The 17,872-nt window shown below is 33.7% G+C and overlaps 1 protein-coding gene across 2 annotated transcripts in view; it reads left to right on the top strand.

Moving 5' to 3' along the window:
* The first annotated feature begins 497 nt into the window (after positions 1-497).
* The window catches only part of LOC149789020 (coadhesin-like), a 43,387-nt gene continuing 26,012 nt past the window's right edge, over positions 498-17,872 (top strand). For both annotated transcript variants that reach the window (XM_089975182.1, XM_089975181.1), the window contains exons 1-9: positions 498-584; positions 4,577-4,618; positions 5,925-6,007; positions 6,244-6,312; positions 9,689-9,824; positions 10,365-10,493; positions 11,839-12,009; positions 15,439-15,621; positions 15,979-16,119. In XM_089975182.1, coding sequence (XP_089831308.1) covers positions 566-584; positions 4,577-4,618; positions 5,925-6,007; positions 6,244-6,312; positions 9,689-9,824; positions 10,365-10,493; positions 11,839-12,009; positions 15,439-15,621; positions 15,979-16,119 — 973 coding nt within the window. In that variant the 5' untranslated portion in view covers positions 498-565. The remainder of the gene's footprint in view (positions 585-4,576; positions 4,619-5,924; positions 6,008-6,243; positions 6,313-9,688; positions 9,825-10,364; positions 10,494-11,838; positions 12,010-15,438; positions 15,622-15,978; positions 16,120-17,872) is intronic.

Genomic DNA, 17,872 nt, shown 5'->3' with positions numbered 1-17,872 from the left:
CCCCTCGGGATCGGTTTACAAACGGTGAACGTATTCGTGTTCCCACACATAGCAATTATCATCATCATGATTGCGACCGGAAGAAGAGAGGTATACAAATTTAATTTATATCGTTAAACTATGAATATGACGGCTGGTGCTACCACTATTAACCCAAAGCACTATTATTGTTGTTTATATTATTATTGATATTATCAATACCAGTAGAAGCGGTCGTTTAAATAGTACATGTATAGTAGTATTATTAATTGTTCCTCTAATTATTATTATATACATTATTATCTGTATTACAACTGCTTATATATATATATATATATATATATATATATATATATATATATATATATATATATATATATATATATATATATATATATATATAGTGAACAGTGGTAGCGAGGGTGATAGTACTTACAATAAGGTTATTGCGTAGCTTGACAATGTCATCAGATATCTAAGATAGGTGAAATACGTGTCCAGTCACGTATAAACATGGTTCTTACGTCAACGTTATCTAGTAAAGGTGAAATTGCGGGATTAGGTGCCACGAAGAGAAAGGGACAACATGCTAAAGTTCAAAACCAGTAAGCATTTGTTTCTCTATGAAAGTATGCCTATGCATTATTCAATCATAAACGTCTATATGCAATGAAAATTGTAGTTCTATGTCAGCGAGTTCTCGTTATATTCTTATGGTTTATATCACGTGCATACAGACTAAACATTTGGTCTTTATATTTACAAAGATATATATTATGTTGCAAAATTGTTAAACAACATATACATGTCTTACAGCTACAGTCGGCTTGGAAAAATCTTTGTTTATGATGCGATATTCGATATCTTTGATAGTCAGTCTAGGCCACAAGCCCATCATACAAAAATTAATATGAACAAACATTCAGTCACCTGAAGCACACATATGCATATAATTTGTATGTTAAATACTGTATGTTGTTTAGTGTTGACATAGCAAAGAGAATATCAATAATGCAACAGTTTACTGTGTGAATAACAAAAAGATGACTGTTGGCATAAAGCCATATAATTTTGTTATCGACGTATTATTATACAAAGGTTTGTATTAGGTCTGGATACTGTCTACAAATAAAAAGTGCATGATATTCATATTCAGCGAAAGTCAACTTACCGTAATAACAACAAATTCACAAAGAATATGCAGTCGCAACACCATTTTGTCTAACAATTTCTATAAACGTTTATGACTAGAACACATGAACCTCAAAATAGCTTTATGGTCATAGATAGGTAAAACCTATGGAAATATAATTTTCAACATTTAGTAATGTTTCTTAAGTTTGATAACACCTACATTTCGACGACTGTGTGGCGTTGTCTTGCAAGATTTGAGTAGAACAATCCTTCATTCCTGAGACAGTTATGATAAAAATACACTTACATTTCTAACCGATTACGATATCCATGCAAAGACAAAACTATACTTAAATAATAAATGTCGGACTCGTGATGCCCATGTAATACATCCTTCTGCTGGGTATCCGCTCCTATATATATATATATATATATATATATATATATATATATATATATATATATATGCAACATTATACTCCAGTATTTTACATACACGGGTAGTCTATCACGTTCTCATAGAAAAACATAATTATTCACATTACGTGGGAGACACACACACACACATACAATTAAAAAGTTTGCTGAAACAGCTTTGGACGGTAGTCTGCCACACTCTCAAAGAAAAACATAATTATTCACATTAAGTTGATATATATATATATATATATATATATATATATATATATATATATATATATATATATATATATATATATATATATATATATATATAGTTTGCTGAAACAGCTTTGGACACTTTGAATACACTATGAATGCTCGTGTCCAGAGCTTTTTGAGCATTGACATAATATGCGTTTTAAATGAGTATCAAACATTTTTAATAACTAATGAACCCATATTTTGGTAACAAAATAGATATTATGAGCTAATACCGTTTCTTTAACCTTCGTCCAGTAAAAATTTCTCGTCAAGACAAGCCCCATGTATTTGTTCATGAAATTCTACCAATTGGTGCCCGATATAAACGATTTTTCATTATTCCATAGGGGTCTTTCATTGCGAAACACAATTCTTTCTGTCTTATGTAAGTTAAACACAACTGCTTGGTATTAAAATAACGTTTTTGTGTGTGACTTTGTTATTACAATGCCTGCGCTCTATCTTCGTAATTAGCTACATCATCAGCAAATAATAACAAATCGTTACTAAACAAAGGAAATAGTTGTGGACCCAAAACACTATATTATTCAAGCCAAAGTATGCATTAAAAGCTTTCACTTGACTATACACAGTACCGCAGGTTAGCATAAATTGCATTTAAAATAATTAAAAAAAATACAATTTATCAATAATACTTTTGAACCAAAGACACTTCCATAATTCCGTTGCTCATCTTGTCAAGCGCTTCAGAAAGATCTAATACAAACAGTAAAACCTGCCTCTTTTGTGTTATGTATTGCTATATGAGAGATGGAATAGTCACTGTGTTATCAGTAGGAACTATTCCAGGATTTTTGTAACTTATCTTTACCCCAAACCGAGACACCAGCTGTGTTTCTGCACCTAACAGAAAGTATTGATATTATACTAGCAAAATATTGACATCCCATCAAAACGATAGCAAATTCGTAGCTGCTACTCCTACATTTATCACACAGATGCACAACGTCGTATTTAGAACAATATTGAAGAAAACTACATGGGAGCTTATATCAAGAAAGACCTTCAATGTTCACTGATAAATTATCGATGAATACAAAGTGAACAAATATTTAATTGTATGTGCTCGGTGCATCAGAGATTTTCTTCTCAGATTTAGATGGGGAAAGGGCAACGTCCAATAACGTTTCATCACTCTCACACATAATTACCCCACTCCTTGTCCAATTGCCGTTGGATATGGTACACGTATGTTTTGTTGAGTGACCGGTGCCCCGCGGGCGCTGTAACCAAGCCCGGGCTTCGCACTTGTCCCTGTCAGGAGCAATACCACTTGCACGTTGTTTAGCAATATATAAAAGATCACTGTTATCCTCGGCATACGTATATGCTGAGTCATCAAACACTAATTTGTCAAATTTCAGAAATATGAAAACGGATTTTTTTCCAGCATCATTTAAATATGGAATAAATGTATTACTGATATCACGCACTTTATGTTTAATGTCCTCGGATAACATGCCAGTCACACCTCTCGCAAGTTGTCCACGGAATTTCCGAAGCACGTTTTCCTGGTCAGTATAGTCAAATTGATAACAATGGGTTGGTCAGACTTATTGTTTATCGATTGGAATCCAAGGGCACGCTCTATATCAATATTCCACACATCCGGCAGATCAAATTAGTACTTGATGAAAGACTTAATGTTGGACCCTGAATTCCATTGGATGACATTGTTTTCGACAGAATGCGCTTAAAGTTTGTCCAATTGACTCCGGTTTGTCTGAATATTATCTTTTTATCTTTTCTAATTTGTTCACATTTTTCAGTTTTGTTCTTTTTTTTTTAAGCTTTAATATTACTAACAATTTTCAAGTCGTAGCAAGTCTCCTTTAGTTGGTCGATTTTCGTGTTTAACATGGTGACATTGTAGTTCATTTTACTCATCTCCCATCTTATATTTTCATCACTTTATTTGTATCTAAAGACATACGTGTTTCTCGTCAGCAACAAATAATTGTGCCAGTGCGGGCCCCGGAGTAACCTCCACGTTGCCATTCACAATAAGAAATGTTAAGGTCAATTAGACTCTGAAAGAGAGCGTATATGCAAATCCACCATTCGTCATCGTCAGCAAATGCAAATCCACCATTCGTCATCGTCAGCAACATTTGTCTTCTCTTTCATACGCTGAAGATATTCAACAATTCTCTCTCGCCGAGTAAGAGGCCTTTGCCCATTTTAGCTGATTTTTTTTTCGAACGAGAGAAACACGAATGTCCAACACAATAACTAGGTGTCGCTCCCTTTGATCATGGGTGCCCTTAGATTTAACAACATTCTAGTGACCTGCTTGTTTGTTGGCACTTTCAAACTCAGTGTTTAAAACGACAGCATGTAATATTTTCCTTTATATTATATGAGATACGAATTGTATGTTCTATACTGAATGCTTTGTCACACGCGAATTGTTTGATGTTTTGGAAATACTATAAAGGACAATAAAAGAGTCAGTTTCTAAAGAAACCAAGAAAACAATTGTAATTATACCGCTTGCGCTACTTGCTGCATCTTGTTTTATCACCTGTTAGCAGAGAATATTATGTCTCGAGAACTGAGATGCGTTTAGTTTCATACAATTTACATATTACATTTTATCAAACTGACTGGTAAAGTGCTTTAGGTTCTCCTAGTAGTTTAAATGCTAATAGCAAATCACGTATTAGAATTTAATGGAATACAGCATATTCAGAATTTTCCTTATATCTAGGATTTTGAGTGTACTGTGTCGCTAATTAAGTTTGACGGTTTTTCAATGTTGCTGATTTTGATTTTTCAGGCATTGCTTATTTACTCGTACTTGCTTATCTGAGTGAATGTGGTAAGTTTATTTATTACGTTTTATTTGATTACAGCTAATATAATCAAAAGTGTTATGTTGTGTGAAAGCATTTAAGATATGAACTAGAGCAATGCTGTGTCATAATCATTTAAAGGTGTATCTTAATGACGTTTCTACAAACTGTTCATTTCTGTTTTACTTAGGTATCCTTTCTGTATGAATTCGTATTATACGACATAGTGAGGTATATATGCTTTTAATTTATTTTTGTTAAGACATTACCTATCCCTTTAAAATTCTCTCTCTGATTTGTTTTTCAATGCGAATTTTTTTTATAGATGCAAGTCTTACGTGTAATAAAACAGGATTAAACAAAGTTGCCCACTATCGTGCACAATAGAAACACATTATGAAATACAAGTTTAGACGAATCAGCCTAAAATCTCTCTCTCTCTCTCTCTATATCTGTGTGTGTGTGTGTGTGTGTGTGTGAAGACATTCCATCATGACTAAGACAATCCTTTAAAATTAGAACAACCCCTCTGGATTTCGAAACGTGTCTAACTAACTATTGTTGTCAAAATAAAAATCCACAAATTATTGATGCGAAAAATCAGTATGAAGATGATTGCATCAAAAATTAGTCAGCAGGTAAATACGTTTAAATCGCAAAATTTCTATATGTAATGTCTAATTCTGTGTGTTTGGTTTGAAATGGTGAGGAGGTAACTGATTTGTGCCCGGTCACACGATGATTTTTTTTTCAAGATTGGGTCAGTATCTGGTCTTGATATTTGGTGTGAAAAATGAATATATTAATTATGTAAAGACATATGAGGTTGAGGTTTATATGCTTTGCAACCCATGCTCTCTATAATGTATTTCCTCTATCTCATTTGTTATAAACTTCCTGTTATCTCTTCTCTATATATTCTCTGCTGAATATCCATTCAAATGTATATCAGTAATTTCATGAAGAGAAGATATTCAGATAGGTCTGAAGTCAAGCGAAATGTAGGAATTGAACCTGATCTCACTTGTATCAATAACACAGTTCGGGAATAATGCCAAAGTTTTAAATAATGTTCTACTTTATCTGATTTTTGTTAATTGAACTGTCCGTAACTTTAACCTGTCGTACACTTATCTGATATTCAAACTTACCGTCAACCAGAACCTAAAATGTAATGCACATTATCTTAGTTTATAGTATCAAGCAATTATTTATTAAATATATCTCTGTCTAGAATAAAGAAGATAATAATGTATCGTGTACAATATGCGCATGATTTATTTACAATTTCGAACAAAGATAATATATAAAAGTAATTTTATTTCTATATAGATGGAGGCTTGAGCTGCTTTAAGTGTTCCTACATTTCAAATGCTGCAGACTGTGACGATATAGTACAGTGCGGCTCCAGCCAGGTATTTAGTATATTTTGCATCAGAACTTTAAAACCATTCCATCACTGACTCGTGGCTCAGTACAACGCTGTCATTAATTATAAATGTTGTATCAGTTTGCAATAATGTTGCAATCTAAATTGACATTAATATGCATTTTCGTGGTAAATGAGATAACCTTTGTTACGTTAAATATAATTAGCTATCGTATATTGTATGACAAGAGAAACAATATATTTTGTGTAATTTTATTTCAGAGTTGCTTCATACGTCGAAGTTACACACCTTCTACCGCTACATACACACTTGGTTGCGAAGAAAATGAGGTAAAATAGCACACTGAAAGTAATACAAATAATTCCAAAACCTTATAAATCAACAATTTAATAAGATAGTTAATCTTTATTTACCTTTACCCCTGGCATACGCACACACACACGCGCGCGCACACATAGACACACATAAATTACTACTTTTTCGACGAGCCACGGCACAAGATTATACGTGTTTGGGATATTTGTTCTGTTTTTCAAACATTATTATCATCAATACCACAGGAAGGCATTTTGACAAATGCGGTATGGTGTGGGGAATTAACATTAACTAATGTTCAACATATGGAAATTTCAACAGTCTACTACGTAATAAAATGGGAAATTAATAGCAGATAGCTACGTTGAACTTTGTGGGGATCAGTGCAGTGGAATTTAAAACGGGAATAACAAGATCGGGCTGAAGTGTAATTTTGACATGATAATGGCAATAGGGATCATACGGAGCAATTAACGTAGGGCTGCCATGTTGCGGATTTATTGGGTCATGGGTTAAGTAATGCTAAATATCCGTAAGTGTAACAGTGTGAAACTGTGATCAACGGGACTTTTACACGGGTATTGATATACAGAGTTCAACTGGATTTGCAGTGTGAATACTACATCTAACACTGATCAACTATTGAAAACCTCACACTATATCACCAACACACCAATTGGAATGACACAAGCCCACTCACACACATAAGGAAAGCAAATTCCCTTCCTCCCCATATATAATCATCACCATCGAAATGTCTATACCTTTACTAGTGTAGTGAAGGGACAGGGAAACAAGTAACAACCAAACACACACAAACACATACATACGTAAATACAAGGAGTTGGCCTACTTTTTACAACTCATTTACAAACATATCCTTTGGGTAAATCCGTTATTGTAGCCAATGGAGTTGTACATGTTTTCAAACTATTTTTCTAATTATTTGTTAATGTTTGAAAGCTCTAAATTTACGGTACCCACACAAAGCTCTCTTTATTACGTACAATACATAGGGGCACACATATTTATTGGTATATTCTTTTTAATAAGAATCACAAAGACATTTCAAGAGGCAGAGATCGTATGTTTTTCTCTTTCTTTATTGGATATTTCCACTGGTATAGGTTCTTCTGCTGTCTCTTCTACATGCCGTGCTTTAAATGTGTTCACTGGCTTGGGATCTGTCATATGCCTTAGACATGTCATTGGTGTAAATTTATTTGCTGAAACTGGTTTTCGGTCTTTTTATGAATTTCTTCCTTAATCTGTTTTCGCGCATTCCCAAGGCACTCTGTAGGCCAATGTAATTTTTGCAGATATCTTTGTGTCTGTATATGTTTTCTTCAATTTTAGATGGTTGTTTTTTTGACGTTTTTGAGATTGTGCAACCTCTTTTCTGCATTGTGGCTTACGTGATCATTACCCGGACATTTAGCATGACAGGAGAATTCTTAAGTATCTCCAGAAGTGTTTAAAGAGGTGTACGTTCCAATCACTCTTTTGTAATATCATAGGAGAAATGTAATCCATTGTGTGTCTTACATCTTCACAGATTGAAATCTCATGGGTGTATTCGTATAGATAAAGGCGGCCTCGACAAATGTTGTGCCATGGCAAGCCTTATAACGTGCTTTTGGAAGAGTCTTTTCACAAAATACAAAAACAAGTACTTTTGGTCTTCAAGTTGGTTTATTCCTTTACTTCACTTTGATCGGATACAAATCGTTTAAAATTATGTCTCAGAGTTAATTGACATTGTACTTTAATTCTTGTGCCGTGCATTGCCGCGGTACTTGCGTGTGTACTTGAATAAAGAAACACATACATATTTCTGTATAGTACTATATTCCCCAATGGCTTTAACCATGTATAATGAAATACATATATGGTAAAACTTAGAGAAAGTCAGTTTCTACCGGATATTAATTCCACCTCTCTAACAAAATTTTAGACTAGTTAGATTCTAAGTATTGTAGCAAAAATCAAATCTCAGTTTGCTACTTTGCGCCACACAGCGATCAATTCTTTAAGATCTACGTCGTACAATACAGACTCCATTTGACGTGACCAAGATCAGTTATTGAGATATGCTATGCTACAAATTTAGATAGGTTAGCTTGAGAAGGTCTCTATGGTCTCTAACGAAATTTTGTTTGTCAGTTTAAAGGCCTCTAAAGGATATTAACATCAAACATAGGTTAAACATGTAAAGACTGATATGACTTCTCACGGGAATAAAGTATTAAACGTACTGTCCATAGGTGTAACAGCATGGATACATAATGGTGACCGGAAGACTGGTTTGACATGCACTTTGACTCTTAATCACCCAGACTTATCATCAAACACGCATACTACCCCATAAAAACGCCGTATGGAGTGACCATCACCCATTTATGTACTGTTTATTACCTAGTTATATGGTATTTAATGCACAGTTTCCATTAACCGTCACCCAGTTATATTCTATCCAGCATCCCAGTTCTCTAATATCCAGCCCTACTATCAAACACTCACATTATACCATCAAAAGCCGTTTTGAGTGACAAGCTCCCAATGGTGTCGGTTCTAGGTGTTACTATTCATTATCTTCTTTATCCTTTATTTTATATCGCTATTCAGAATACGTCCTGCTTAGTAAAAGGGAAGGTTGGTTTGTAGGTACGGATACTTTTCAATTAGGCTGAATGTTGATCAGCGGAAATGGATTCTAGTTAGTAGAAGCTTGTGCTGGTCGAACAGACATTGTTTTAGTAAATAGGTGTATATTATATCTATGGGCTAACGTAAAAATAATGTAGTACCATACATTACATTATTGTGTCCTTATACATAAGTACAAATGGAAATGCAGTCCAATAACAAATTCCGCTTTTACCCCAAGTAAAACCTAACAGTAAATTCCCCTTCAACGCCAAGTGACATCTTTCAAACCTCAAGCGAGATGCTTGCACTCAAAGTGACATACGTAGCTACTTGAAATTGTTCCTATTGTTTGTTTTTAAAACACCATTATATATTATCTACAGCAGTTCACAATCTAACCAAAGCTTATACGATTTGAAATTTACACTGACAATTTTGACATAAATAAAATACTCCTATATTTGATTAATGCAATGCATGTAATATATCACAGATATATGTATAAAATCATTTCAATTGGTGCGAGTCGAAGTTACTCTTCAGACTTGCAGTTTTTAAATTCAGTTTATTTCGAATCGTTTCACACATTTCGTATTGATGACGTTACTGTTTAGGAGTTTGTGAATAATCTCTTAAAACCAATACTGGCAGTCTAACGCTGTATAATAATATAGAATAGTAGATGAGAAGCAATACACGGATGGTTGATATACTATATGATGACTCATTATTTTCAAACAGAGATGTCCATCATCACAGTCGTTTTCACTTGTCGGCAGAGACATAGATCTTAGGGATACCCAGGAATGTTTTCAGTGCTGTTCAACACACGGATGCAATAAACATGTTTGCGAGCTTTCAACTGATCATGTCGGAGGTAAATATCTATGAACTCGAAGAATAGACACTTACCTAGCGGTAAGCAGTCCGGTATTGAAGAATGTGACGTTAATGCTAATTTCACTGTTTTTTCTGAAACGGATATGCAGTCCAATAGCTATTTTAAAACAGATATAAATCCAAAGTTATTCAGAAACGCTATGTTTCATATGATGATGGATGTCAGAGAAGTGAAAATGATGCATTAGCGTCGTCCATAAAAAACTGATATACAAATGAATTCGTATCCCATTTATGGCATTATGTGCATCTTTAATATGAGTACTTATTTACATATAATTCAACGCTGCTCTAATAACACATTCAAATCATGAATGAGTTCGCAAAACACGTTAAGCATATTTTACAGTTGCTTCAAGAGGGACAATTCAAAAATAGTAACAAAAGAAAATGGATCCCTTCGTGGTGAAGAAATTGCCATGCAAATATTGTGTGAAAAGTTTAAATAATTCCTCTGTACTAAATGAAAATTTGATATTAGCACAATCAAATCATCTTTGTATTCTTGTTTTGTCAGGTACCAACACCGTGGGTTGTTCTGACAAGCTGACGGATTGTGATGTATTAAATACTTTGGAACATGTTTGTACAAATATTAGCCATGCCAAGACGATGTGTAAAAGCTATTGCGGTTTATGCAATCTAGGTCTGAGCATTTATCTACTATTAAATATGAATTGGTATTAATACATTTGCAAAATTATGACTTATTTTCAATAATTTAGAGCACGCATATAATTGAATAGTCAAGTTTAGAATGATTACGCATTGATAATAGTACTATGAAGTGGCCTGGGGTCGAACTGTAATTTTCACTAAGTCCAAGGATTATATTAACTGTCAAATGGGAATTTAACATTGAGGATACATAGTTACCTTGTTAGAAGCTGTTAACTTTAGTAATATGGAGCACTTGAGTAGCCTGAGAGACTTAACGTTGTGATGTTTTGCGTGTTGAATAGCATTATAATTCATTGTCGGATACAAACATATCATCTCATTTGTCAAAGCAAATTTAGAGGAATAATGTGAATTACGTTTCTCATAGACACACCAAGTATATTCAATATAAACCCCATATTACAGACGTAAACAGTTTTTGACAATGAAACAACGTAGCTAAGTTTGAAGTCATCAACTTCTAACATTCAGTAATGTAGCCTCAACGTTAAAGTCAGGTTTGACCCAAGACCATTCCCAGTGTAAATATGCGGCATACTGTTAATTCCAGCTTAATCACATTCCGCTCCATAATGTTATTCTTAAAATACCGGGATAGAAAAAAATCTTTCTTTAAGAAATATAGTACTAACTGTTGTATTTCCGTTTATCATAGTTTATTTTGTATATACTGCTGACATATATCTTATATCAGCTCCATATGTATTTATAATTTATGTCAATGTGCAATCATCTGATTTTCTTCGATTTCATTTTATTTCTTAACACATCATATGGAATCGTATTTTGAATACTTGTGTTACCAATGCTAGGTTTTTAACACTTATATATTTGTACAAACCATGTGATATTTTGATAGCAGGCTAGTGAAATGTACGTGTCTGATAGGATGTATACGAAACATTCGTTCTAAAAATGCATACCTTGAAATTCAAATCTTCCGTAACCATTCTCGATGGATAGATACTTAACATTCAATCATTGCAATCATTTTCACAAAAAGGACGTAATTTAGATTCTTTACTTCAGACTTTAATATAAATGTTTAGCACAATAATGATAAAGAAATACTGTTTAAATGTAACGTAAGTGCATTTTAATTAGCATTATAAAAATGACCATTAATAACCCTACAGGAATGAGCTTAAATATTATACTTCTGATGATAGAATTGTCAATTTAATACATAATCAGTTGAGTTATGTTTAATGTCTTACAATGTTGACGTAATATTCTTTCTTTTATTGACATTAAGAGTTGTAATGAGTCATCTAGTACATTAATGTGATAATAGCAATTTATATTACAAGTTGACGGTGGCTGGAGTGCTTGGTCAAAGTGGTCTATGTGTAGCACGAGTTGCGGCCTAGGGTTTGAATCAAGGAATCGAACATGTTCAAACCCATATCCAAGGAACGGCGGAGATCCCTGTCCAGGAAATGATACTCAACATACATCGTGCTTCCTAAGAACCTGTCCAGGTGAGTAAATGACTTATACATTAATGTTTCGTGCTACAGTATAGGTTAGACATGATTTTGATACCTGTGTACTTCACAATCGATAAAATTTGGATCCATATCTCGCGGAACGGAACAGGATTGAAAACTTACACTGCACATGTCGCAAGCAATCAATGATTTCAATCCTGATCCATATGTATGGCATATAAAATATACCTAGCACATGACGTAAGGCCATTAAAAGAAGCTTTTACGATGACGGATGCATCATTCCATTATTCAACCTACTTTCCTAGGGCAACAACTGTGCAAGAGAGCACACCAATATTTAAAAATGGTACATTGATTTGATTGATCTAAATAGAAAGAAACGAAAAAATTATACAACAATCCAAACTGTTCACTATGTATATAACGTGAATACCTATACATTTATTTATGAATTAATTATGTCAGCATTGTCTTTTTATTGCCCATATTTTGATTAAATCAGGATTGACCACGAAGGGTATTATTAATGAAAGGATTCTGGTAAAGCATTAAACAGACACAATATGTTTACAAAAATAAAACAAAAGAAGTAAAGTTTAAAACTCCACAACAATATTACAGCTGCTTAACTGCTAGTGAATTTCTTTATTCTCGATCGTAATGATGCATTCATTACTTTAACGACAGTTGACATACAGATATATTACGTCACCCTGCTAAGTTTTGCCATTATATGTTTCGCCTTGCTCATAATCAGTAAATGTACGAACATTACGGTACTGTACACACTTTTTGTACACCCTATATGAAGAAATAATTGGTCATTTAGACCTACTAAAGTGGTCGTTCCTTTAATAATGCATGGGAAAGGAACCAATCCAACGAAAATCGTTATCTCGTCTGTCAACCTTTCAAAAGGTTACAAAGAATGACCCAACAGTGCATTGTAAATAATCGAATAGAAATAATCCATTCGAACTATAATTTACTTTGTATGGGTGTTATCATATGTGGAAAAAGATAATGCACACATGAAATTTCATGCCAATAGATGCAGACGTGTCTATTAAAATGAACTACAACAGGGTATCTGGAACTACTTTGCAAATTACGATTCATTCTGTAGATCTAATCACATTATGATAGACAGAACGTTATAGTGTATTCCGTTCGTCCGCAAAATGCAAAAGAATCCCCATGATTTAATTGCTCAACAAATGATTTGCTTTATCCAGTGATCTAAAACAGCTGAATCAATATTGCTTTAGACCGTAAAGAATGCATTATTGTGCACGAAAACTATCACATCCCATTGGCGAAATAAGTAAATAAGCTTTTTGGGGCACAAATAATAATTGTAAGCATATGCAGATCTACTTGCTATTTGGGTTTCAGTATTAACTATCTCACAGACTACTTGAAGTCATAATCTATTTAAGATGTGTTGAAACCATACTTAAATGAAAATCTTACCATCGTTTAAACTAAAGTCTCGTCCGATAGTTGTACATCAAACACAATCCTCATTTTACGATTTTTCAATTTGAATCAGACAGATCAATTATATTCAAATTATAATTTATGTAAATTTATAAAAAGGTTCACTTTTGAAGTGTTGCCACTAAGTTTAGATGCTTAAAATAATAGCGTGCTCTAAGAAAACTTTCCACATAACAATTTCGTGCAGAACACATGTTTCCACAGAAAATATAAATTCAAAATCTGACTGAAGAAGGCTGCTTTGTAAGTACGATTAATCTGTCTGTAGGAAATTCTTGTTAGTTTGCTTTTAGACCATGCAGTTTGCTTTAAAACGACTGCTACTTTCTATGTTTCAAACGATCTATCAGCCCTCTTCATTGTTCATCCATGCAGGCGGAAAAGGATATACTATCATCGATACAAATATATACCTGACGTTTACGTGCTTTATTTTTGCTTTGTAAGAGGCGATATAAATAAATGAATATTATAACATGCGTCTTTTTGCATCAAATTGACAAATTCTGTTGAACGATAACGGCACACCATTTCGAAATTATGGCAAAGCTTTCTTAATCCACTGGACACAGAAAGTAGAAAAAAGAAGTACCCTTCTACTTCAAGAAACTTAAAACGCCGTAAAATAACTATATACACAAAAGGAATATATATATATATATATATATATATATATATATATATATATATATATATATATATATATATATATATATATATATTTCCCGAGTCACGGGTTTCTCATATAAGATATTATTGCATTTTTGTATCCTATAACTGGTTCAATCATAACTCAGTACCGTTGTAGAAGCTGTGGTCAGCGGTCCAATATGTTTGTATTTGCATCTTCTACACAGATAAGTTAGAGGCTTGTGACCAATCGTGAGAGCTAATTCCCTTCAATGAGATAAAGACTCATGAAAACATTACTCATATCAAATACTGTTTCCTCATTGTCTCTAAGCCCAAAGTATAATATTAAAGTCTTAGCTGTATATCTCCTCCAGCACATTATCACATGGAATGAAGGCGAGGAGTCTTATGCTGTAATAATCTATATATTAAATCAGTTCTTTACACTCCTTTGCTACTGTACTCTGCAAATAACTTCGCAATAAGTTGTGATTCTGATTGGCACAGAGCCTTATTCGCCTAGCAGGGTAGTCTATCCATTTTCGTTTAAACGGATCGTACCATATGTACCTATATGAAACATGTATCGCTCCGATATCTTATTTGCTGACTCGAAAATGAACAGATTCAGTCAAGATGCTTGTTGCATTCAGTTAAGTAGCAGCTTCGAAATATTCGTATACACATTCACATCCTTTCAGGAAGCGTCTACACTTTAACGTTTTGGGATGGACATACCAAAATGGAAAGATAGTTAATGCCTTACAGGTCATGTAACGAATTAAATTAACAGGTAATTGATTTCCCTTAGTATATCAATATCCCTTGCATCTTGCAGATGAATTTATTGCGAAAACCGTATTAGCAGTTTACAAACACAAAGGATGAACGCGGACCGAATAGTTTGATGACAATTTGCACGCGAAGACTGTTATGTATATGCCCTCTTAATCAAAATATTGAGGCCATCAGAAAGAAATTCAAGCATCTCTTGTTCCTGACCCGTATGCCCTGGTAACTCAGCTATATCCCATATACTCCATCCACTCGTTTAAACTAGATACTCTCAAGAAAATCCCACATCAAGGTAATGGTTCGGTTCATCTTCTGTTAACACAACACAGCTTATGCAAACAAATTTTGACATCTTGTGCTCTCCTAACAAATGAAATTGCATTTATCTCATCCATGGTTTATATCCAACAGAATAACACCCATAATTGTGCAGAATAGCAAACGCTTTTCTAAAGAACAACCGAATAATTTTGTTTGACTCAAATGGACTAATTATAAATCAGGTTCGCTGTGGTTCTCTTCCCCCAGATCACGGCGGCTGGTCTGATTGGCAAGCATGGGGATCTTGCAGCTCACGGTGTGGTGTAGGACTAACAAAGAGATACAGGCTGTGTGATAATCCACCTCCGTCTCTATATGGGCATTATTGTATTGGAGATCCATATGAATACGAACTTTGTAACGGAACATGTGGAGATTATACTCTTGCACGTAAGTAGTATAAACAAACTTTAGCATTCTTAGAGTAAACGTAATTCGCAATGCAAAATAACTTCGATATACACCAAGTTGCAGTAAATTATTAGTGTCGATCGCGATATCTTCAAGATCGGCCCCGTTTGTCCTTATTATTCTCATACATATAAATGGCTGTTCAACAAACCAAGAAAAACAAACATTCTTCAAAGTAATTTTTCACATCCGACTGATATAAAAAAAATTAAAAAATACAATATCCTTTTAACATGCAGTTGACCTTAAATATACGAGATACGTATGGAATACAGTAATCGCGAAGTATTGGTTTTCTCCGAACGTATTAACAATGTTTTGAATATATTCTTTCAGCTGCTCCAACAGGATCTTCATCAGCCCACTGCAGAGACGTTTTGGATAACTGTGACACTATTCAACATGCTGTTGATATTTGTGCGGAGGTGGAGAAAGCCAAGGAAATATGCAAACGCTTTTGTGGGCTCTGTTCTATCGGTAATATGTAAATATTGTTGCCACTCCTTCAGTTGTGAGGTGTTCATCTTGCTAAAATCCAAAAATGAACGGACGTCAATATATACTGTACGTTTAATTACTTTAAAAGATGCATACCTTTTTATAAAAGTATAATTGTCGATTTCGATACAATTTATCATGAAGCAGCTTTTGAATTTTCAGTTCTAAATAGTTATATTAAAGAAGTAGTGTTTATATTTGTAACTAGAATATATGTTAATATTAGTTTTGCATTTAAATTAAATGTAACCATGTGTACATTTTCTTTCATTTTGATCAAACGAGTTGGACCAGCAGTGATCACTTCTGTTCATATAAATCGTGAGTATGTACGGTTTAGGCTACAAAACGAAAATTTAAAATCTGATGATTCATTAAATCGTGTACAAGGTGATCAGAGAAGGATCTAATCTAAACTGTTTCGTTATTTATGTCACGTTCCTTTTGTTGGGGGGGGGGGAGCGGGGTATTTACCTAATTTAATAAATTTGTAACAATGTAAACGAACGAAGATATAAAAGTTGTAATGAATACATGAGTATCTTCGTGGAAAGACACGTATTTTTATAACTGTTAGTGATTACAGCAATTGTATTATCCCCACCCTTCAGTCTATAACGCAATTTTCGTCATATACGTGTGAGCTGATTTGCACAATTTTTTAATCCTGGAAAAAATTTAAATATCATACTTGATAATTAATCTTCTGAAATTTATAGAGTATAAAGAAAAACGATTGAAAAGGAAGTAACAGGTGAAAATTAAAACGAACTGAATGTACAATTACTTGTAAGAAGTCTCATTCCATGCATTTTTTCACATAAGAAACGATTCTACGTAACAATATATTATGCACCATAAATTGATTGTATGTCCCATGAGAGAACCGACTGACCATTCCAATAATGTATCCAATGCTTACTTGGACATATGGTGTACAGTTAACAACAATATGATCTTCTTCATGATAAATTCTAACTATGTATCAGCTGTTACACTTACTATTCATGCACTTTTTAAAAAGACATAATCTACATCCTATAACTCTATTGTCTTGTCCCATGTACGGACATCACTCACGCAATCATTTCCACTCTTGTTAGAACATTCTAACATCTCGTCATAACATAAACAACAGAGAAAAACCTACTTTATTAATTAAAGCGATTAAACAGCATCGTATTTAGTATCAGCTGTTCCACCATGGCTGCCAATGTCCTTTATTTCCTACAACAGTTCAGTTACTATTTTTCTTATCATATGCTTTTGTTTAACTTTTCTCTTTTAAGTTAATATTCTCCTTGAACGTTCTAATAATATGTAAACGTCGATAAGATGCATCCTCAAGTGATCAGATATATTAAATAAGTATGATGTTTTACCCTTCGTTGTGTGTACGTCCATCACTTCTGTATACAGAATGACAAAGTGTTTTAATTTTGTCCTTTTAATGAACATTTGGACTAATGGCATACTGAAACACGTGGAAGTTTAAAAAATTTAAATAACATCGATAGTTTGAATACCTCCACATGGTAAAGAAGCAACGATATAAAAGCTCACACTAACTACGTTGGGTACGATCGGAAAAATACATGTAGAATTTAAGCACCGACATCGTTTGCATTCAATAATCGTTATTAGGTAGCAACATTATAAATGGCAAAGGCATAATAACACTGTTAGTATCGAGAACAATAACTGTCGTTTGTTGATAATACAATGTAAAACA

The sequence above is a fragment of the Sinohyriopsis cumingii genome, chromosome 11 (assembly GCF_028554795.1).
Source record: "Sinohyriopsis cumingii isolate HCF-2022 chromosome 11, ASM2855479v2, whole genome shotgun sequence".
Taxonomy (NCBI): Eukaryota; Metazoa; Mollusca; class Bivalvia; order Unionida; family Unionidae; genus Sinohyriopsis; species Sinohyriopsis cumingii.
This window is presented reverse-complemented; position numbering and strand designations above follow the sequence as displayed.